The 25,249-nt window shown below is 31.6% G+C and overlaps 1 protein-coding gene across 1 annotated transcript; it reads right to left on the bottom strand.

Moving 5' to 3' along the window:
* Positions 1-10,967: 10,967 nt before the first annotated feature.
* On the bottom strand, positions 10,968-23,423 carry LOC127720909 (carbohydrate sulfotransferase 1-like). The gene is made up of 4 exons (XM_052227648.1): positions 23,411-23,423; positions 18,363-18,537; positions 12,893-13,327; positions 10,968-10,977 (listed from the first exon to the last, which is right to left on the bottom strand). The coding sequence occupies exons 1-4, from the start codon at positions 23,421-23,423 to the stop codon at positions 10,968-10,970; spliced, it is 633 nt and encodes a 210-aa protein (XP_052083608.1).
* Positions 23,424-25,249: the final 1,826 nt, after the last annotated feature.

The following is a 25,249-nucleotide window of genomic DNA, read 5'->3' as shown; positions in this document are numbered from 1 at the left end:
TTTCATTTTTATTAATGATTGAACAAAAAAAAAATCACTGTATCTCTATATGATATTACTTAGATTAACAAACATGTACCTGTATCACCTAAGGGAGCTACCATTTGATTTTTATGGGGGGGGGGCTAGGATGAAATTTGAAAAAAATAGACAGGACAGGAGTTGGCAGGATGAGATTATTTGCAAAAAAAAAGACAATTTATGTAAAAATAAACTCAGGATAAACTAAAAAAAAAAAGGCAGGACCGAATAGAGTGAAAAATAAAAAGGCAGGACCGAATAGAGGGAAAAATAAAAAGGCAGGACAAAATTTTTCATCCTAGCCCCCCCCCCCCCCCCCCCCCCCCCCCCCCCCTTCCCCATAAAAATCAAATTGTAGCTCCCTAAGAATTCAACAATTCAATGGACAACTGAAAGGGAGGAGAATGCACTCATGAAGGTGGGGACAAATATTAAATTTGCATTCTTTCTCTCCCTCCTAAACACACAAATTTAAGGCAATTTACAAAACCCAACTTATTGCTAGATTTTGGAATCTAAAGTTAAAAAAAGGTAGAGTCACTGAATTGCACAATACAAATTAAAAAAAAAGTAAATAATTTTGAATGTCTATAAATTATCTTCCATCAGAACTCTGCTGCTTCAGTATAATACACAGTACCACTAGTTTAAACTATCTGTTTTCATCTTATTGTTATTTACATGTTTCATATTCAATATTGTGATATATTTTACTGTTAATAAAAATGGTTAACCATGAGATTTGTTGTTCTGTGCTATACTTTCTTTTCATGTCAGTCAATAACATTTAAGCTCTGTTGACACTTATTACCATATGAGCTATTGCTATCATTTTGTGCTGCAATGTACATAAACCTTTTGAAAATCCTCGTTGGTATCACAAGTTCTGAAATATCTCAACTGGTACTTAGGGAGATATGTACCCTATATACAGGTGGCAAGGGAATGTTGCTAGTAAATGAAAAGTTCCCTATGGAAAATTTTACGTCTTCTATTTTTTTTCAAAAAGTTAATTTCTCGACAGATCCTCATTGTCAATTGGTATGTGTAAGGGCAGATATGAAGTAGATCTAGCTGTATCTATGGTATTTTTATTACTAGATGCAATCTACAGATCCTTCAAACTTCTGAGTTAATCAGTGAATTGGCATTATCTTAATAATAGAACATTAGGTAAAGTATGTTGCTAGGTTCTTAACATTATTTGTTAATGAAGTCTGTCTCATGGAAATAAAGGAACAATTTTGCATGGAGGGAGGCACAATTGATTCCCATTAGGATGACAATTGTCTGTTGAACCCTTTGAATGCACTTCAACTTCGTCCTTTATTTGACCTTTTCAACATTTTTTTATTTGAGTGGCGTTGATGAGTCTTTTGTTAACAAAACGACAGTCTGTCCTACAAAATTTTAATTCATGTATCTATGATGAGGTTATTGAAAACATGTCCAATGAACGTAATTAATAAAGGCAACAGTAGTATACCGCTGTTCGAAATTCATAAATCGATTGAGAAAAAAACAAATCCGGGTTACAAACAAAAACTGAGGAAAACACATCAAATATAAGAAGATAACTACGACACAACAGAAACACAACATTAAAATGTAACACACACACAAACGAACTGCGTTGTTATTAAAAAAAAAGAAGGTATTTTTGTGATGTCTGCTTCAGAAACGTTTTTACTTGATTTATACAGGTATTTTTTTCAAATTTGATCTGCCCTTTACGGCGAAATATCTCTATCCATGCTGGCCTTTCATTTTAATATATCAAAGATGGACGACTTTATTCAGTCTCTTTATATGTAAAACAAGTTACACTTGGGTATAGGATGGAGAAGTCAAATTTTAATACTACTGAATGAGAAGGACCTTGATAATAATGTACTCGGATACACTTTTGGACTTTTATTTTGAGTCCACATCTGATTTATTCTGCTATTAAGTATATCATTTCACTGTTACCCGTAGTCTGATTTTGAATGCCTTTAGAAAAGATGTAAAGGATAGAAAAAAATTTGTGTGGAACAATATGCAGACTGAGCAATATAAAGTTGTTTGTAAGGATATTTGTGTTATTATTTTTACCAATAAAGTGAAGGATGATTCATTTGTCATGTTTGATCAAAATTCTAAACGGAATCCTGTAGGTACAAGTAAAAATGTGTTTATGTATAGCTGAGAATACTTTTATTATAAAAGTGATATCGATCGGGGTGAATATTGGGTTCCAAATGAAATCTCACTACCTATAAATACCTTGATCAACCAAATTATGTAAAGAGATTTACACATAAAACAATTTTATTCATTAGCTCTCTCTAAATGGACAATAAAATATTTGTCATTGACGAAAATTAGGGCAACAATAGTTAACCGATGTTAAGAATGAAGATACAAATCTAGATAAAAAATAAAATGTGAGGTATTCGAATCAACCTCAAAAAGAGCGATAGCGTGTGCGTCGACGGGATAAAGGTATCCTCCTATGCATGTCGCACCATCATGCGAACCTACACTTCCTCAAAATGTCACAATCTGGAATAGCGTAAATCGGCAAATTTACACATCAGACGACTTTTCCGAAGATGATCGCGAAAACATGCCAGTAGGGATTTGACACACAGACACATCGTATCGGTCAACCAGTTCGTGATGGTGCCCTATTAAACTTATGAAGTGTCGAGCATGTTTTGTGGCAGGAGCACACCTATATAAATTTATGAAGTCCATAAAGCGTGATCACACACAAGCGTAACGTATTGAATAAGATACGATGGGAACAGAGGGTATGTTACTCATGAGTTTGGGATTTACGATTGGAAAGTTGAAATCACGTTTGTTATTGATTCTTGTTTGAATCGACAATCTGTATCAATTTTGAGGAAAAGATCAAGATATGAAGCAGACTTTCTTGTTTTAGTAGTATTCTAAAGGGAGCTACCATTTGATTTTTATGTGGGGGGAGGGGCTAGGATGAAAAAATTTGTCCTGCATTTTTTTTAGTTGTAATCTCTGTCCTGCCTTTTTATTTTTCACTCTATTCGGTCCTGCATTTTTTTTTTTGTTAGTTTATCCTGACTTTTTACATAAATTGTCATCCTGTCTTTTTTTTTGCCAAGTTGCTCATCCTGCCTCTTTTTTTTTTACTCAAAACTCCTGCCCTGCCTTTTTTTTTAAATTTCATCGCTAGCCCCATAAAAATCAAATGGTAGCTCCCTTAATGGTCTCAAGTTTACTGGGATATATGAGGTGTAAACACGCACTGAAATGTGTGTTATTGAGTGACAGGACATCGTCAATACATGCATCTTAATGTGATTTTAAAGAACTTTACAAGATGCTTTTTCTTTTTGTCTTTTGGAAGGATTCGTCTGTATGAATTCTGCTTCATAAGACTACATAAACAAGTCGACCAGTAGAGTATACAATTAGTATACCTGTTTAAATACCAAGCTATCAAAACTCAACAGATATGTTGTCGATAAAAAAGTCAAGCATCTTAACGATATCATAACATAAAACAACGAGTTTGTATGTACGATTCTCATTTTTGTAGAAAAGCTCTGTTTAATGAGACACTGTAGTCGATTTTCAATTGAGCATATAAAACATTAGTGTAGAGCGTAGAAAAATCCATTTTTTTATACTACTGCAATTTTGCAAAGATTGTGATTAAAGAGTATTTCTTTAGAACTTTTAAGATTCTAATCTGATTGACACCAGTTGTTGAATATAACCCATCACAATATTTCCTATAAGCCATCTTTTACTGTAAAACAAATATGGTAGTAAGAATTATAGAAAGATGATTATTCGAACAATTGGACGACCAGGCTATATATCGCTCTTTATAAAGTTTTTGTGAAGATTTTTGTTATTTAGTATAAAGACTGGAAATTTTCATCGTCATTTTTATGTTCTAAGATACCAAAGAGAGGAGAAAGGATTTGTGATTTTTTAAAATCTTTTGTTGGATTCCAAGAATTGCTGTTAGTTCCAAGGTCTTTAGTTAGACATTCCAATTAATGATTTTTGCATTTGTAAACTGGAACAACACATAATTTGACGAAAGAATAGATAAACCATGAGCTTCTCGAATTGGTACGGAAACCCATGAGTTTATGGTACATCTTTGTTTTTATTGCGTCTCTGAATGCATGATCGAACAGCTTTTTTACGTTCTAACGTTATGTTCAGTTGAGGGTCACCTGGTTCGCTTTTATCACGTTTTCTAACACAGTCCTCAACTGCAGCCACAGGTAACCTAAAATTCTTCCTACTTATTTAACAATCTTTGTCAAGAAAAAAGTGTTATTAAGAAAAACACATATGTTGCAAAAAGAAGTGCATTTTTTATGAATCTATAAGTCTTACCTACAATTATAGACAAATGAAGATAACTCAAACTTAATCAGTGAATTGGCATTATCTTAATAATAGAACATTAGGTAAAGTATGTTGCTAGGTTCTTTACATTATTTGTTAATGAAGTCTGTCTCATGGAAATAAAGGAACAATTTTGTATGGAGGGAGGCACAATTGATTCCCATTAAGATGACAATTGTCTGTTGAACCCTTTGAATGCACTTCAACTTCGTCCTTTATTTGACCTTTTCAACATTTTTTTATTTGAGTGGCGTTGATGAGTCTTTTGTTAACAAAACGACAGCCTGTCCTACAAAATTTTAATTCATGTATCTATGATGAGGTTATTGAAAACATGTCCAATGAACGTAATTAATAAAGGCAACAGTAGTATACCGCTGTTCGAAATTCATAAATCGATTGAGAAAAAAAACAAATCCTGGTTACAAACAAAAACTGAGGGAAACACATCAAATATAAGAAGATAACTACGACACAACAGAAACACAACATTAAAATGTAACACACACACAAACGAACTGCGTTGTTATTAAAAAAAAAGAAGGTATTTTTGTGATGTCTGCTTCAGAAACGTTTTTACTTGATTTATACAGGTATTTTTTTTCAAATTTGATCTGCCCTTTACGAGATATCTCTATCCATGCTGGCCTTTCATTTTAATATATCAAAGATGGACGACTTTATTCAGTCTCTTTATATGTAAAACAAGTTACACTTGGGTATAGGATGGAGAAGTCAAATTTTAATACTACTGAATGAGAAGGACCTTGATAATAATGTACTCGGATACACTTTTGGACTTTTATTTCGAGTCCACATCTGATTTACACTGCTATTAAGTATATCATTTCACTGTTACCCGTAGTCTGATTTTGAATGCCTTTAGAAAAGATTTAAAGGATAGAAAAAAAATTTGTGTGGAACAATATGCAGACTGAGCAATATAAAGTTGTTTGTAAGGATATTTGTGTTATTATTTTTTCCAATAAAATGAAGGATGATTCATTTTTCATGTTTGATCAAAACTCTAAACGGAATCCTGTAGGTACAAGTAAAAATGTGCTTATGTATAGCTGAGAATACTTTTATTATAAAAGTGATATCGATCGGGGTGAACATTGGGTTCCAAATGAAATCTCACTACCTAATCCCTTGATCAACCAAATTATGTAAAGAGATTTACACATAAAACAACTTTATTCATTGGCTCTATCTTAAGGGACAATAAAATATTTGTCATTGAGTAAAATTAAGGCAACAATAGTTAACCGATGTTAAGAATGAAGATACAAATCTAGATAAAAAATAAAATGTGAGGTATTCGAATCAACCCCAAAAAGAGCGATAGCTGGTGCGTCGACGGGATAAAGATATCATATGCATGTCGCACGATCATGCGAACCCACACTTCCTCAAAATGTCACAATCTGGAATAGCGTAAATCGGCAAATTTACACATCAGACGACTTTTACAAAGATGATCGCGAAAACATGCCAGTAGGGATTTGACACACAGACACATCGTATCGGTCAACCAATTCGTGATGGTGCCCTATTAAGGGCATACGATACAGTTACATGGGAGGTAATTACGTTGCTAACGTAAAATGTTATTTTGGCGACGTCAAACAGTGACATCGGGAAAAGATGTATTTTTCGACTGATTTTTATTATTCAAACTGATTTAACTTGAAAACGAGTTCATGGACCCCTCTTTTTTAAAATGACATTCGGTTTGATTACGTATGAAGATTATTTGTACCAATTTTCATGAAAAAGTCAATAATGTAATTTTTTTAAATTTGATAAATATACAGCAAAAAATTACGTTTTTTTCTACATTCATGAACATTTGATGAATTTGAGTTATTTCTAAACGAAAGATTTCATAAATTTATAGGATACTTATATAAAACAGAAATTACAAATAATTTAACAAAAAACAGCTTGTGTTTATCTTTTAAAACAAAAAAGTTATGCATTTCTGTCGGAAGGAAAAATACGTCCACAAATCCGAATTTTGAGCAAATATCTAAAATTTCGAACTCATTTTACTCAAAAAGTAGCACATGAAGGTATATATTTTTTATTACATATTTGATTTAATCAGGTAAAAAATAGCCTATTTGCAAATTTTCATCAAATTTTCATTATGGGATCAAAACTGTATCGTATGCCCTTAAACTTATGAAGTGTCGAGCATGTTTTGTGGCAGGAGCACACCTATATAAATGAAGTCCATAAAGCGTGAACACACACAAGCGTAACGTATTGAATAAGATACGATGGGAACAGAGGGTATGTTACTCATGAGTTTGGGATTTACGATTGGAAAGTTGAAATCACGTTTGTTATTGATTCTTGTTTGAATCGACAATCTGTATCAATTTTGAGGAAAAGATCAAGATATGAAGCAGACTTTCTTGTTTTAGTAGTATTCTAAAGGGAGCTACCATTTGATTTTTATGTGGGGGGAGGGGCTAGGATGAAAAAAATTGTCCTGTATTTTTTTTAGTTGTAATCTCTGACCTGCCTTTTTATTTTTCACTCTATTCGGTCCTGCATTTTTTTTGTTAGTTTATCCTGACTTTTTACATCAATTGTCATCCTGTCTTTTTTTTGCCAAGTTGCTCATCCTGCCTCTTTTTTTTTTTACTCAAAACTCCTGTCCTGCCTTTTTTCAAATTTCATCCTAGCCCATATAAAAATCAAATGATAGCTCCCTTAATGATCTCAAGTTTACTGGGATATATGAGATGTAAACACGCACTGAAATGTGTGTTATTGAGTGACTGGACATCGTCAATACATGCATCTTAATGTGATTTCAAAGAACTTTACAAGATGCTTTTTTCTTTTGTCTTTTGGAAGGATTTGTCTGTATGAGTTCTGCTTCATATGACTACAAAACAAGTCGACCAGTAGAGTTTACAATTAGTACTAGTACCTGTTTGAATACCAAGCTACCAAAACTCAACAGATATGTTGTCGATAAAAAAAAAAGTCAAGCATCTTAACGATATCATAACATAAAACAACGAGTTTGTATCTACGATTCTCATTTTTGTAGAAAAGCTCTGTTTAATGAGACATGTAGTCGATTTTCAATTGAGCATATAAAACATTAGTGTAGAGCGTAGAAAAATCATTTTTTTTATACTACTGCAATTTTGCAAAGATTGTGATTAAAGAGTATTTCTTAAGAACTTTTAAGATTCTTATCTGATTGAAACCAATTGTTGACTATATAACCTATCACAATATTTCTGAAAGCCATCTTTTACTTTAAAAAAATATGGTAGTAAGAATTATAGAAATATGATTATTCGAACAATTGGACGACCAGGCTATATATCGTTCTTTATAAAGTTTTTTTGTGAAGATTTTTGTTATTTAGTATAAAGACTGGACATTTTCATCGTCATTTTTATGTTCTAAGATACCAAAGAGAGAAGAAAGGATTTGTGATGTTTTAAAATCTTTTGTTGGATTCCAAGAATTGCTGTAAATTCCAAGGTCTTTAGTTAGACATTTCAATTAATGATTTTTGCATTTGTAAACTGGAACAACACATAATTTGACGAGAAGAATAGATAAACCCCGAGCTTCTCGAATTGGTACGGAAACCCGTGAGTTTATGGTACATCTTTGTTTTTATTGCGTCTCTGAATGCATGATCGAACAGCTGTTTTACGTTCATACATTATGTTCAGTTGAGGTTCACCTGGCTCGCTTTTATCAAGTTTTCTAACACATTCCTCAACTGCAGCTACCGGTAACCTAAAATTCTTCCTAATTATTTAACAATCCTTGTCAAGAAAAAAGTGTTATTAAGAAAAACACATATGTTGCAAAAAGAAGTGCATTTTTTATGAATCTAGTTTTACTTACAATTATAGACAAATGAAGATAACTCAATTCAAAATATTCTGATTACCAAGTGTTTTATCTCATTTTGAAAAAGGACTGACACTGATGAATGTCATTTGTTATGGCGAAATATCTGTCAGTACGACTTCATTTCATCTTGTTCTTAATTTTATTTTATCTTTTATCAATATCGTTGCACAGATAAGACTAATATATATATATATATATATATTTTAGTGCAGGCGGTATTGCCACGATGTCTGCGTTGCAGGGGTTCGAACCCCGCTTGAGGATAGAACAAAAATTTGCAAACGCAAATTTGCTGATCTAACAGTATTGGGATAAATTTCAGATGAAGTATATACACATTATGGTGTTAGCTCTGTATAACCACAGGTTATCTGAGGGGGAACGTCTGTCGTAAAGTTGTCACATATTAAGAAGTATATCATAAAATCAAAATTTGATATGACGGTATGGTAAGTAAAAGTATCATCATTTACAACAGACACAAATAAAAACAGCTGATCTGCAAGTTATACCATCTACTTGCCACTCTACATCATGTACTGTGTTACAACCCTAGATAAAGCCGACGAGGAAAGGAATTACTCGACTAGCTAAAGCTTTATTCCATAGCCTAGTTGGTCGAGTGGTCTAGGGCGCTGGGCACAGTGCAGGTGGTGTTTCCACGATATCTCAGATGCAGGGGTTCGAATCCCGCTAAGGGAAGAACAAAATTTTGCTAACGAAAATTCGCAGATCTAACATTGTTGGGCTATATTTGAGACGAAGTATATATTTTAAATTATGAAATATAATATGTTAAAATATAATTTTATGTCTATTTAATATGAATACATGTATAAATATTTTTAATAAGTATCATTCAAAATGAATGAATAATAACATTTTTCGGTTAAAACACTATACATATACATCCTTTGGTGTCTCTTCGAAGAATTTCGAACACACCTCGATAGCCCCATATTTGAATACACAAATATTTTTCTTTAAACTAAGTGAAACATGAACTTAAGTGACACACACTTGTCAATCAATGAAAGCTTGAGTAGTTAAAACATGATGTCCAAAGAAGGATAAAAAATTTACCTAAATAAACTAAATATGTGAGTTTAACAGGTTCACATATCTGAATACCAATATTGCGATATAAACCAAAACAGAACAACAATGGCCGCCAAAACAACCCGATCTGAAATAAACACAGACGTAGGGAGCCTTGTTACGTTTTATAATGTAACAGATACATATAAAAACAATCAGAAATCTTCAAACGGAAAGGTAATCCCCTTCGAATATATTGATAAGTCATTCTACGAACAAAAAGGAAATTGTGCCAGCTTTATAACATCAAATACAAGAATTCATGCCTGGATATCCGCTCTCGGAGATCTTATATATGACAAGGAAGGTACTGGTTTTGATGTGGTATGGATTGATAAGAAATCTGAAAGTGAAAAAAATTATACAACCTGAATTTGCTGTGTCCAATAAACATGACAGTAGCTTAGACTCTGATAATGACTTTCTATACAAAGTCATCATATATCTTACAACTGAAAATTTTTTAATCCAAGGTAAAGATTGGGAGTCATTTTGCGATACAAAATTTGAAGTCTGAAAAAATAAGAAATCATGTGGTTCTGATGGGTTAACAAATGAAATGTTGAAAATATCTTGTATTATAAACGTCAACATGTATGTAAAATTATTTAACTTAATTCTTTTTACTGGTATATATCCTTTTAAATGGAGAGAAAATTACATTAAACCAGTATTAAAAGGAGGGTGTTTTAATAACCCCCAAACTACAGAGGTATAGCACTTTCTAGCTGCTTAGGAAAATTTTTCTCAAGAGTTTTATATAAATTTAACCAATTTAGGTAATTTTCTAGTAAAGAGCTTTGATAAAAGAGCAAAACTATTGTCTTGTCTTAATAATAAACATAAGTAATTGATTTATGCACTGATTTGTATGCATTCCAATATATATATATATACATATATAGTACATTACCATATTTTTATTTTTTATGTGTATTCTCCCCAGCTGCAACATATGGAAAAAAGGGTTTACCATTATAAAGATTATATATATATAAATATTATATATTCTAACAATTTTAATTTGATTTGATATGTATTCTGTCATTCATTGGATTTTCTTTCTTTGTTTGTTATAATCTTTATGCCTCTCGGGGCCCAAAATTGGATAATAAAATTTATCTTATCTATCTTATCTTATCGTATAATCGTTTAGAAAAGTATTCTGAAACTAATAATATTATTTGTCGTGAACAGATTGGATTCAAAAAAGGATGCAGAACTAGTGATCACATATTAACTTTAAAAAAACTATTATTGATAAAGCTTTCAAATCAAACAAAAGAATATATATGCATGTTTTTTTTTATTTTAAAAAAGCTTTTGACACTATAAATAGAGAGGCCCTGTTACACAAACTTGCTGAATATAACATAAATGGACCATTCTTCAATATTCTAAAAGATATGTACAAAGAAGTTTTATTTGCAGTTAAAGTCACTGAAGGCATTACTAAGATGTTTCCTTCCACAGTTGGAGTAAAACAAGGCTGCATTCTGAGCCCTACCTTATTTTCTTTTTATATAAATGATTTAACCTCCATGTTTGATAACTCATGTGATTCTGTAACATTACATAACATAAAATTGTCTAGTCTTGTATATGCTGATGACCTAGTATTAATATCAGAATCTTCAGAAGGTTTACAAAATTGTCTAAACAAGTTAAACACTTATTGTGAAAAATGGAACTTGACTGTCAATCTTGACAAGACGAAAACAATGATATTTAATAAAAGTGTTAAAAAACTTACTAAAGACAAGTTTATATTGAAAAATGAAGTAATCGAATGCTGCACAGAATATAAATATTTAGGTATACTATTCAAGCCATCATGAATTTTTAATAATGCTGTAAATCTCCTCTGTAAAAAAGCTTCAAAGGCATTGTTTTGTATTAAAAAAATCCTTTACTCAGATAAGATGGATGTTTTTTCCCATATGAAACTTTTTAATTCGTGTGTTAGCCCAATATTACAGTATTGTAGTGAGATATGGTCACTAAATATTGTGAAGAACAGCAAAAATCTTGAATCTCAATACTTATCAATGGAATCAGTAAAACACCACATCGAATTTGCGAAAAGTCTTCTTAATGTTAATTCAAAGGCAGTAAATACAGCTGTATTTAATATATATTTATTTTATAATGTTTATAAAGTTAACAAGCAGTTAAATGATGGATTTGCTTCAAAAATTAAAATGCTACTATCAAAATTGAATTTCACTCATGTTTGGGAAAATCAATGTACCTTTTCTAAAAAATGATTACTTTTAGCCCTCGTGAAGAAGCGCAATGAAAATTACATTATATTTTGGAAAAATTGTCTCTTTATTGATGATAATTCAATAAATGGAAATAAACTAAGAACCTACAGAAAATTTAAAGTAAAGTATGAACTAGAAAAGTACCTTTTATTGAATTTAGATAAAAATGTTACAAAAAATTATGCCAAAATAAGAATAAGTAATAGTATGCTGGCTGTTGAACGCGGTAGATACAACAAATAGAATATGTCCTTTATGCCATAAAGAGGTGGAAGATGAATACCATTTTATCATAACATGTACAGAAATTAATAAAACTAGGATCAAAATGTTTAATGAAATTTCTAGAACTGTCCCCCGTTTTAATTCAACGAGTAAAGAAAACAAATTTGATTTTATATTTTCTTGTGAAGAATGTGATATTTTACTTATCATTGTTAACAATATAAGTGAAATGTATAATGAAAGAAACAATTATGAACTGTGTGTGATTGGTGGCTTAACTTATAATGTTATATATAATCATAATATTTGAATTGATAATTTTATAGAGGAGGCATGCTGTCAAAAATAGTATTATACTTAATATTAATAATCTTTTTTTTCAATGCTACATGTTTGTATTGTTTAATGTCTGTCATTTTGCCATTAATATGCCTGTCTGTCTGTCTGTTTGTTTTGTTTTGGTTTTGTATTGGTTTGTTTATTTAGTAACAATCCTATTGTTTGGATTTTAAACTAATAAAATTCTTATCTTATCTTATACATTTATGAATCATATTAACCAACTTCGATTCTGTTGAATATGATATTCACTACACATGTCTTCATACAATTTAGAATTATTTTTCCGATATTGCTTCAACATTGATTGCGAGTCAGAAACTCCAAGTCTTTTGTATAAAGTATTACATTCCTTGTCAACCAGTTTAGACACAATTTGTGGATATCTAGTTATCCACTTTGAAGATATGCTCAAAGAATTTCCTTTTTGCACACCAACTATTCCGTCATCGTTTTTATGTCCATTGGTATGCCTTTGCAGCCAAGTGGTTACACTATCTGTATAGTTCAGATTCAAGTGATTGTATATTATTTTTGTCACTGTAATTGGATCTGCAGTCAGACATTCATATTTCAAAACAAATGTCCCTTGATTTGTTTGATTATTTCCTTTACTGCTTATTAAATTTTTATTCATTCTGTCACACAATCCGTAAGCGCTGGTTTTCATATTCTTAACATCGGCATTATCATATTGAAAGAAGATATTTCGTGAATTTAAAATCGCCCTTGGATCCCTTACTAGATGTACAATCTTGAGACGAGGAATTCCAGTAACAATATCAAATAAAATATCCAATGACATCCGAATGGTTTTGATAAGGATGGTGTTTGATCTATTGCATATATCTTCCAAGTAACGAATACATTTTCTTTTCTTTACCAGATCTCTGTCTCCAAAATTTGCGAAGGTTCCAACTTTGGGTTTGTAACATTTTTTTAATCTTGACCTTCCAGTAAGGCTTTCAAATTTCCAAAACGAAGACAGAACTTCAGCTGGAAGAAGAGACATTTTGCAGCTAAAAATATTTTTGAATATTTCAAAAGTTGTGTTTCGGCTTTCAAGTTGATTTAGTTTGTATCTGAAATGATAAATAAAAATAACAGACTTAAAAGTGTGTGCTATAATACCACCAAAGTTAACCTGGTACAGCAGGCTATAAAAATCTGCACTTAGGCCCTGAAGAAAAAAATTATGACAGAAAAAAAAACATGCAAAAACTTAAACATTTTTATTCAAATATTCAAATGTACGATTCAGAAAACATGTTAGATTAGTCAATATATTTTTATTCTTGCCGCCGTTAAAAACTGGCCCTGACATAAAACGCCAGTAATCAAAAGGTATTCAAATTTACATGAAAAAGTAATGAACAAATACTTCTAAATGACATGATTATTATCTGGTTAAGGTAGTATGGATATCCTCCACAATCTTCACTTATAAATAGCAAAAATAATCGGTCTACATCCATAAAGAAATATGCAAATTTTGAGACAGTAATGCAGTTAATATGTAAAAGTTTCCAATGTATTGAAGAAAAGTATACGATTTATCTTATTATTAAGACTGTTTTTGTGCCTTAGCCACACAAGGGGAAATAAGTCATAAAATTCACTTTTATAAAGGCATGTCTAGAAAATTTACATATTTTGTATTGTAATAAGTAAACGAGTATGGTGACCCCTATTTTTATTTTTTATCTTTGAAAATAGGCTTATATAATTTACATTGTACATTCTGTCAAGTATTAACACATTGTATTTAATTTAGACCCCCAGTAACTTGACAAAGTATAACGCTTTTTTTATCGCTCATCTGGTATTTGATTTTTTGTTGTCTTCTGTTCCTTTATTATCTTTACTATTTTTAATTCCATGTTTAATGCGTGTTTTAGATACATTTGATATGTATTGTTCCTTTATTTTCGTTTGTACTTTGTTTATAAGTTTGCATGAATGTTTTTTGTTTTTGTTTTCGTTTTTTTTGTATATGTTCGATTTGTATTTTTGCTGTGTGATAGGTTTTTTGTTTTTTTGCCGCACCATTCTTTTTAGCTCTTAGAAATTAAAAAGTTGAGTTGGGTAGCATTCAAGCAAACTAATTATTTACATTGAACCAATTAAAAGGAGGAAACGATAAAAATTAAAGCGGGACAAATACACTAAAAGTAATTGAATAAAATGAATAGTAGATATCTTGCTTTGAAAACAATGAAGATAAATTAAGAAATATACATATCTTTTTTTTATAAAGGCGTTTAAATAGAACGAGCCGTTTTTGTTATTTCAAATGTTAATCCTCACTTTATGTTTAAGTTGTATGGCTGATAAATTTAATTCCAATTATTGTTCCGAACACGTTTGTATTACTCCCAGCAATTTTAACTGTATTCATGTTGCAGGATGCGTGACAAACGGATACTTTTTCGGTGTCGGCGATCAGCGTGAAAAGTTTGTATGAAGCTTTATATTTCCGAAGGAGGAAGAGCTGAATAATCAATATTTTGATTACCAATGGACGTGATCTTAAATTTCCGTCTTGCACATGTCTTTTGTCCTTGGCCTTAGTTGTTATGGTATAATACCACGATAAACACCAATTCGAGCAATTATTTTGGTTGTTAAGTAAAATTAGAGGCTCTAATGAGCATGTGTCGTTCGGCTAAGTCTATGTGCATCCTAAATAATGGACACTCTCCAACATTGTAGACTGGAATATATTTCATGACTAAAATCAACGCAAGGTCCGTCAGATAGGTTTCACCTGAAATTGACCTCAATGTATGGTTCAATGATCAATAGTTTTCGTGGTAAGGTCAAAAGCTTTCGTGATTATGTCAGTTTCTCGTATACTCCAAGTTTTTCGTCAACTATATCTGACGTTTGGAATGACTGAAAGATAAACACATAGAATAAAGAAGATGGGTTATGATTTCTTATGAGAAAACTATGCACCAGAGACCAAAAGGTGTGTGTATAAGCTACTCTAAGTCAACGTTAACGCACGGTCGTAACTTGACAATGAGCAAAACATATACCGTATAGTAAATATTGCTTTATATTATGTTGTTATATCATTCTAATATGTTAGGATGTTGAAAATTTGGATTAACATTTAAAATGATAAAAACGACTCATTCTATTATAAACGTCAGTATCAAAACAATGATAGTATTATTACAATTAACAGTGTATCCAAATAACATTGATCATTGAACCATTTGTTTTTACATAGAATAAAGCAATGATAATCATATTTTCAACTTTCTTGTTTTAGGTCATGTCATGAAATTTTTTAATTTAATCGGAATCACACTGGTTCCAACAACAAAAACAAACACCGAACATGATATTTTAAAAATACGTGACTTTTTTGTTGGGTTCGGTGATTACATAATTCAACAAACAGTCGGTATTCCAATGGGTAAAAAGGTGCAACCCTACTGATCGAATTGTTTTGTTTTAATTCAAAGAAGCAAAATTCATACAGAACCTTGAAGACAAAAAAGAAAAAGCATTTTGCTAACTTCTTCAAATTCACCTCCAGATATATATATATATATATATACAAGTCTAAATTGAAAACAACGTTCAAACCTATGATTGCGTTGGATAAAAACCGCAATTTTTATACGTGTGCATGCAAAACAAATTTCTTGTTAGAGGGGTCTAAATACAGCACAAACAACATTTTCCAAAAGACCAAAAAAGTGAAAAAGTATATTTTAACAAAACGCATTTGACTAACAGATCGAACAACAAATGTTCTTAAATCCTGCTGACTGCCATTGGCGATTGCCAAATAAACGGATCACAAGGTGTAATAAATGGATCTTAACTATAACTTTAATACCAAACAGAAAACAATAAACTTGCAGCGAAGATGGTATACCGCAAACAAAGGTGCAAAGATTTTTTGTACACCATATCCGGATTTCGACAATTAATGTCTCTTCAGTGATGTTAGAAATCGAAACGGATATTAGAAGTCCACATAATTAACCTCAATTTAGGATAGACTCTTGAATTTTGAGGAGTCAAAATAGGATGTCTTTGAACAGATCTTATAAACCCGAAGGCAAATAAAATACAAGCCCAAACGAAAAAATATAAACAAGTCTAAATTAAAAACAACGTTCAAACCTATGATTTCGTTGGATAAAAACCACAATTTTTATACGTGTGCATGCAAAACAAATTTCTTGTTAGAGTGGTCTAAATACAGCACAAACAACATTTTCCAAAAGACCAAAAAAAAATATTTTTACAAAACGCATTTGACTAACAGATCGAACAACAAATGTTCTTAAGTCCTGCTGACTGCCATTGGCGATTGTCAAATAAACAGATCACAAGGTGTAATAAATTGATCTTAACTATAAATTTGATCAAACAGAAAACAATAAGCTTGCGGCGAAGGTGGTATACCGCAAACAAAGGTGCACAGATGTTTTTTACACCATATCCGGATTTCGACAATTAATGTCTCTTCAGTGATGTTAGAAATCGAAACGGTTATTGGAAGGCCACATAATTTACCTCCATTTAGGATAGACTCTTGAATTTTGAGGAGTCAAAATAGGATGAACGGATCATATAAACCCGAAGGCAAATATAATACAAGCCCAAACGAAAAAATATAAACAAGTCTAAATTGAAAACAACGTTCAAACCTATGATCGCGTTGGATAAAAACCGCAATTTTTATACGTGTGCATGCAAAACAAATTTCTTGTTTGAGTGGTCTAAATACAGCACAAACAACATTTTCCAAAAGACCAAAAAAAGTGAAAAAGTATATTTTAACAAAACGCATTTGACTAACAGGTCGAACAACAAATGTTTTTAAATCCTGCTGACTGCCATTGGCGATTGCCAAATAAACGGATCACAAGGTGTAATAAATGGATCTTAACTATAAATTTAATATCAAACAGAAAACAATAAACTGGCGGCGAAGATGGTATACCGCAAACAAAGGTGCAAAGATTTTTTGTACACCATATCCGGATTTCGACAATTAATGTCTCTTCAGTGATGTTAGAAATCGAAATGGTTATTGGAAGGCCACATAATTTACTATTGATGATGTCCTGTCGCTCATAACCAACATTTCAGTGAGTGCTTGCATCTCATATATCCCAGTGAACTTGAAATTTAAGATGTTACCGAAACTAGAATGTCTGCTTCCTATCTTGATCTTTTCCTCAGTATTGACACATATGGCCGACTTCAAACTTGAATTTATGACAAACTTAAAAATTTCCTTTCACGGCAGTAACATATCCCTTTATCCATCGTTAATGCATGTTCACACTATACGGAGTTCATTTATAGGGATAGCTCCTGACACAAAAAACTGTTCCAACGGATTTGTGAGGGAAAATTACTAAAATTGTCACTACATCAAGTTAAAAGTCATCATCACGACTTGATTGACTGATGCGATGTGTCTGTGTGTCAATTCAATACCGACATGTTTTCGCGGTCTTATATCTTAAGATACCACTTGTGAGTAAATTGTATTCTGTTCTTGATTATGACATTTTGACGTTGTGTAGATTCGCATGAGACGCTTACCCTGTCGACACATCCGATATCACTTTTTTTGGAGTTTATGTGATTTCTCTGTATTTTGATTTTTACATTGATTTGTGATCATTTGTATCTTCTTAATCGATTTATGAGATTTGAACATTGGGACATTTATTGGTTGCTGATGCAGCGAATTCTATTAATTTTTAAAGAGGTGACAGATTTTCGTATCATATATATGTTCCTAGAGGAACGCGAGCCACGTTCTCGTATGAGTTGCAACACGTTGGTCTACAGTACTCTAGAGTATGGTTGTTGTTGTAGAATAGGTGAACTATCAGTTACTCATAGCACTACAGTACAATAACCATCAGCAACGCTTTGTTCTACGGGTACGCGAATCAACAGCTTCGTGTTGCTCTAGACAATGTGCCAACAACTATATTGTGACCCTTCGGGTTATCTAAAAAGAGATGGCATTTAACCATACATTGAATACGGTGTACGTATTCTTCCATCTCTAAAAAATATACTAGTAGTTTGAGAATATTACAAAAAGACATGTTGAATGATATTTACCTGCATTCTCCTTCTCTCGAGCACACACTATCTTTTGTTCTATAATTTCTAAAGTATATACCATAGAAAGGTTCGAAAATGAAAAACACATTTCTTCCTTGTTGAATTAATCCTGATGTAAAGGTTGATCCACTGCGCATGTACGATGCAATTACAATTTTGTTCTTGACTCCTTCTATAAAAAAATAAAACAATGTTTTAAAAAGATCAATATTTCATCTTCAGTATATAATTGTTTTCGGTTGAATTTATATTTATGCGCACAAAAGATCCATAAGTATTTATACCTACCACAATCGACTGTTTTAGTTCAAAAGTTTTCAAATATCTCGAAGCTCCATACTATAAATTAAGTATAAACACCTATGTGACTAGCTATAAGATTTCCAGGCTTCTAGAGGTACCTGGTCTTAAATGGGCTTATTGCATATTTATCCAGTACATACTGAGAGAAAACATCCGTCAAGTTATTATAACAGATTTGTTGAAACAACAGTGTAATGGGTCTTTTTGTATATCTACATAAGGAGTATTCGATTCAAGTTTTTAATTAACGAACGCATTTTTTTGAGAGGATACATTTACATTTCATTGGCGCTGATTAATTTCTCATGACCTATTTGAACACAGTTTCAAATGTACTAAAAACAGCTATTTGCTTTTTTTAGAAAATGTAATTCAAATTTAGACGTATCACCGGGTTTGTACTTACATGAGCAACACGACGGGTGCCACCTGTGGAGAAGGATCTGCCTACCCTTCCGGAGCACTTGATATCACCCCCACTTTTTGTTGGGGTTCGTGTTGCTCAAACTTTGGTTTTTCTATATTGTTTTGTGTACTGTTGTTTGTCTGTTTGTCTTTTTATTTTTTTAGCCATGGCGTTGTCAGTTTATTTTCGACTTATGAGTTTGAATGTCCCTTTGGTATCCATCGCCTCTCTTTTACACTTGCAATCAAATTAGTATAAAAATTGTCTGTAGTAGGCTTTTGTTTTCTTTTACAGTTTAATAACGCAAGTCCCTGCCAAACATAGCATGCAAATTATGCGGTTTATATAAACCTTAATTTTCAAAATGACGTTGCATTTATTATAACGATTTGAATTTTCGTGTGGCCATTTAGTGCGCTACTTCCTAATTTCATTTGCTCACGTCTAAAGCCAAGCTTTGGTACCTTATTTACTTACACAAGTAATTTTCAATATAAGATACTTCAAAAGAGATTTAATCAAATTCAAATACAATAACCCTGAAAACCGTATTTATTGGTTGTTCCTAGTATCAATGGTGAGATTGTATAGACAACATTAATGTAGTACATGTATAGCATAGAAAGAAATCCTAAAAATCATCCAGACTTTCGATTCAGTATATTTACAAAATGTGACGCAATGTTCATAGTTAAGGTAGCATCGGGTGCCCTCCGCCATCTTGGATTGTTAAATAGCAGGAAACGATCGGTGTAGATCTTTAATGAAATGTGCAAATTTGGGAGAAGAATGTCATTCAACTGTTAGACTTTTCATCTGAATGACGCAAATTATGTGTTTTATTATATTTTTTTACTGTTTTTTTACAAATACAGAACTACAGAATATGTTTTGCTTGATTCAATTTTTTCAACTTTGTCATATAAGGGGAGATAACTCAGATAATGTAACTTTTATACCGGAATGTGTTATAAAATTACCAGTACCTTATTTGGTTTTGTAGCAAGAAAAAACGAGTCCCGTGACCCTGTTTTGTCTTTTTGTATGTTGAAAGCCCATTATAGTAGCTCTCTTCTTATATTGTATCTTAATATCTATGGTTTAATTTTCTTTCTTACGCACTAAAATGTGTTTTCCAAGAATAATCTGTACATAATCTGACAATTTTGCACATCCTATAGCTTGAAAAACAAGCTCTGTGACCCATACTTTTTATTATATATTTGAGAAAGCCATGATATAAACTACATTTTCTATGGATTTTAATTTAGACCTACCATTTATCTTAACGGAGTTTTTCTATCAATGAAAATATACCTCCATAAGCCTGGAAATGTCATGGCGGGTCACATATATAAGATGCCAAAATCCTAAACTATGCACCAACATTAAACTTTTAAAGCCCACAGAACATCTAGAAACAGATGTAAATAATTCTAATATACAAATTTGGCCATTTTTATCACCTCTAATAAAGAGTTCTATTTCTTTTGTTTAATTTTAACTGGAAAACAGCCTAAATAAGTCAACTTTATTTTTATTTGTCTTTGTATATTTTTAACCTTTACTGTTTAGTCTATTTTTGATAATATATTTTTGGCTTTGCTCGGTATTTACACATCCCACGATTGTGTTATTGTGCTATGTTCATTTTTATAATCTTGTGTTTCATTTTTGCTTAGTATGTACTTTGTCTATAGAGTGTTTATATGCCATTTTGTTTTTCTTTGTTGAAATAGTTATTTGTTTTTTTTTGGAATTAAGATTATACCGCAATGATGACTGCTGTACCCAATTTTTGACATTTTTACCGATTGTGTCTGTTTGTTTTGCTCACACATTGTTGTCAATATAATGGAATTATATGCGACTTTCATACAAGTGAGAGGTTTAGCTAGCTATAAAACCAGGTTTAATCCCCCATTTTATACACAAGGAAATGCCTGTACCAAGTCCGGAATATGACAGTTGTTTTCCATTCGTGTGATGTGTTTGGGCTTTTAATTTTGACATTTGATAATGGACTTTCCGTTTTGAATTTTCGTTGGAGTATTATTGTTATTTTACTTTTTATTTGGTAAGTGGACTAATTGCAAAATGTTAGTTTATATGTCCGTCTGGCAAGGTTCATTTAACCTTGACTTCATGTTTATGGCCTATGATTATACCTATCATGTGATACACGAAAGGAAAATTTTAACTTAAAACCTGGCATGCAATTCAGCGTGTCCACTCTTGTTTTGATATATTAATCTGTCACATGTCTTAAAGTAACATTTTAATGATTTTTTTTGTTGCTTTTGACACGTTTATATTAAATGAATTGCGAGTCATAGCATTCAGTTACTTAGCTTTATTTTTTGGCTATTTTGTCTTGCATTAAATTAAGAGTTGTTAATATTTCTTAATATGATAATATAATAGTTCGATGAGTACTTTCTATTATTTCTTTATTATTGATGAATTATATTATATTTCTCTGATTTTCTACCCCAGGAATATATTATCTTAGCTGTATTTGGCAAAACCATTAAGTCCCCATAACGTATATATAGCCCCGATTAGGCTAACTAAAATTAATTAGTAGATTTTCATCCAGATTTTTGAAAAAAATGGGGCGGGTGGGAGGATTTGATTTTTTTAATTTTATTTTTAATGACTTAACTAAAAGAAAGCTCTTTAACTTCTTACTTTATTTGGTTTTTTTTCTAATTTGCTTTATTTGAGCGTTACTGATGAGTTTTTTGTAGACGAAAAGTGAGTCTGGCGTAAACATTTTCAATCCTGGTATATATGATGAGTTTATTCCAAAACTTAATACACGGTTAGAGATTATTATTTGAAAACAAAGTTCATCGGAAAAAAGTAGTGAGCAGGTTGTGTGAGCGAGTTTTTTTTACAGTGCTATAGCTATAACGTTTCCACTTTCAGGATGAAAGACGTTCATATAAGCCCCATAACTTATACATAGCTCCGATTATCTTAACTTAAGGAAAAACTTCGATTTGTACGTACGTCTGATTTTTTGTCCGTACGTCTAGAAAGGTTGTAAATAAATTTAAGACTATTAAAGATATTGCGCCATCAACACCCAATTTCTAAACAACACTTGTTTATCTTAAACACCTTTGAATTTACCTTCCCAAAAAACTAAATAAATGAAAAAAAAAATCAAAAAACAACAAAACAATAAAAATAAAAAAACAAAAACAAAAACAAACACACCAAAAACAAAACATACCTTTATTTTGAAACTTTTGATGTATCATGATAGGTTGAATTGTATTATTGTTCTCTTTAACCACTGTTCCACGAACAATTTTCGATTTTAAATAATCTTCATATTTATTATAGAAGTTTCCTACAAACAAAGAAAACAGCATCAATTGTCTATATTAATGCAATATACGTTTAATGAATGGTACAATTGTTTGATTTGTTCAAATTGAGAGAGAGAGAGAGAGAGAGAGAGAGAGAGAGAGAGAGAGAGAGAAAATCAAAAAAGAGCTGAGCCATGAGCGCATGATACGCCCGTTGCTTAAACAAGAATAAAATTCCATAACTCCTCCATGTCATATCAGAAATTTATAGAAAACTAAAGAGAGGTTATTTTTATAGATATAAACAATTCACCTAAGTTTCATGAAAATTGCTCAAAAAATTTTTGAGTTATTGTCGGAAAACTGGAAAATCCCCCTTTTTTAATGAATAAAACCCCATAACTCGGAAACGTAAAATCCAAAATTTATAAAAATCGAAAAGGAGCTCACGTCGATAGATATACACAATTCACCAAAGTTTCATGCAATATGGTTAAAGCGTTTTTGAGTTATTGTCCGACATGTTGACGACAGACGAACGGACGGTATACCATAATACGTCCCGTAAACGGGCGTATAAAAATGTTGTTGCCAAACAAATAGCGATCTTCACAGTGGACAGCACCACAGTGTAAAAAAACAAACCAATATGTGTTTTTGTATGTTAGAAATTATGGAAATACCAAATATAGCAATACTATAATGTAACAAGAAGTAATACAAATATATACAAGAACACAGATTTCATGAATACTGACATGTGAATTAAAAACACTTTTCAATGTGAATCAGATTTTAAATAGTGCTATCAAGTTCAGTGTTTTTCTACTTAAATTATCATTAACTATTTTCATCATATAGTGTATGATATTAACGAGAATGGGACACAATGATACTGGTATATATTAATATGAATGAATGGTTATTTCTATTATGAAATAACAAAAATCCTTGCTGTTCATTGTTTTATTATGTTAATTCCTAATACAAAAGAGATCAGCAACACCTAGAATTACCTCCATTTTTCATTATTACATATAACAAAATTAGTTTGGAGTACACTTAAACGTTAAGTTTAAACTGAATGTAAGTTGATTAGCTTTTACAACACTTAATCTGTTATTTTATTCAACATATGCCAACATTTTTTCAAACAATTTTATACCTCAAGGATGTACTTAGGTCAGGTTTAGGAATTTTTGTCAGATGTTCGGACTCCTTGGTTTTTTCCCTACCATACAGGGTGAAATATTTTGCCCAATAACACACATTTTTTACATATAAAACTTCAATAGCTCATAAAAGGTCTTTTACCAAAATTTAAGCAGATTCTAGATTTCTTTTCATTCGATTTGAGACTCAAGTAATACAAATGCAAATATAAGGTAAAAGTCCGAGTCAGCCCTTTCCCGCCATTTTTTTAAAATTAAATATCTCGAAAAGGAGTTCCATAACCTATCAATATTTTAGCTTATTTTGCTCAACTAATGATCTTCTAACTTATAGTATCATTTTAAAATCTAGATTTTTTTAATTTCACATAAGTACATCCTTAATTTCAAAATGTTGGCATAGGTTGAATGAACCATTATAACAACATAATGATATAAAAGTAAAGTTGTGCTCAATGTGCAAATAATATTTCCAGGATATTTCAGACCTAAAACTGTGTACATCAAAAGATGTATAAATAAATTAAGCGCTTTATTTTTATATTATAAGAAAAAAGTATAACAAAAATGCCGAACTCCAAGATAAATTCAAAAAAGGGAAAGTAAATAAAAACTGACAAAACCAAGCGTTATCAACCAATGGAACGAGTGAAAAACAACTGTCATATTCCTGACTTAGTACATGCATTTTCCGAAAATTGACAGAAAAGATAACACAAAACCACAAAAGGTAATCATGTAGCTAATGACAACTCGTTTTACTTTCTTAGACATTTTTTTTTCATGACAGGAAAACCTTCACAATAAAGTACCAATTAACCAGTACCTTTCTAAAAAGAAATGCAAGCTAAAAGATTTGGCAATCCTTATTATGGACAGATGTCCATATAGTTGTACGTGTAATTTCATTCACTATTTCTGTGAATATACGTAACTAACTAGGTCGCTACATCTGTTGACAGTATGAATTCAATGAAGAAAACACTATAATATTTTATATTAGGTTTATGACGTCTCGTCATAGAGAAAATTGAATTTATAGAATACACGAAATGGTCTTTCAGTACTAATAGTTTTTTAATAATAATAATTTAATACGCCAGACGGCGTTTCGTCTACATAAGACTCATCAGTGACGCTCAGATCAAAATAGTTATAAAGCCAAACAAGTCTAAAGTTGAAGAGCATTGAGGACCCAAAATTCCAAAAAGTTGTGCGAAATACGGCTAAGGTAATATATTTCGGGGATAAAAAAAATCCATAGTTTTTCGAAAAATTCAAAGTTTTGTAACAGGAAATTTTCAAAATGACCATATAATTGATATTCATGTCAACACCGAAGTTGCTGACTACTAGGCTGGTGAAACCCTCGGGGACGAAACGTCCACCAGCAGTGGCATCGACCCAGTGGTGTAAGTAGTTATCAAAGATACCAGGATTATAATTTAATACGCCAGACGCGCGTTTCGTCTCCATAAGACTCACCAGTGACGCTCAGATCAAAGTAGTTATAAAGCCAAACAAGTACAAAGTTGAAGAGCATTGAGGACCCAATATTCCAAAAAGTTGTGCCAAATACGGCTAAGGTAATCTATTCCGGGGATAAGAAAATCCTTAGTTTTTCGAAAAATTCAAAGTTTTGTAACAGGAAATTTATCAAAATGGCCATATAATTGATATTCA

The sequence above is a fragment of the Mytilus californianus genome, unplaced genomic scaffold (assembly GCF_021869535.1).
Source record: "Mytilus californianus isolate M0D057914Y unplaced genomic scaffold, xbMytCali1.0.p SCAF_11, whole genome shotgun sequence".
Lineage (NCBI taxonomy): Eukaryota > Metazoa > Mollusca > Bivalvia > Mytilida > Mytilidae > Mytilus > Mytilus californianus.
This window is presented reverse-complemented; position numbering and strand designations above follow the sequence as displayed.

Coding starts and splice junctions, on each gene's coding strand:
- LOC127720909 (XM_052227648.1), bottom strand. Junction 13,328..18,362: donor TCGAGAGAAGGAGAATGCAG/GTAAATATCATT, acceptor TTATCATTTCAG/ATACAAACTAAATCAACTTG.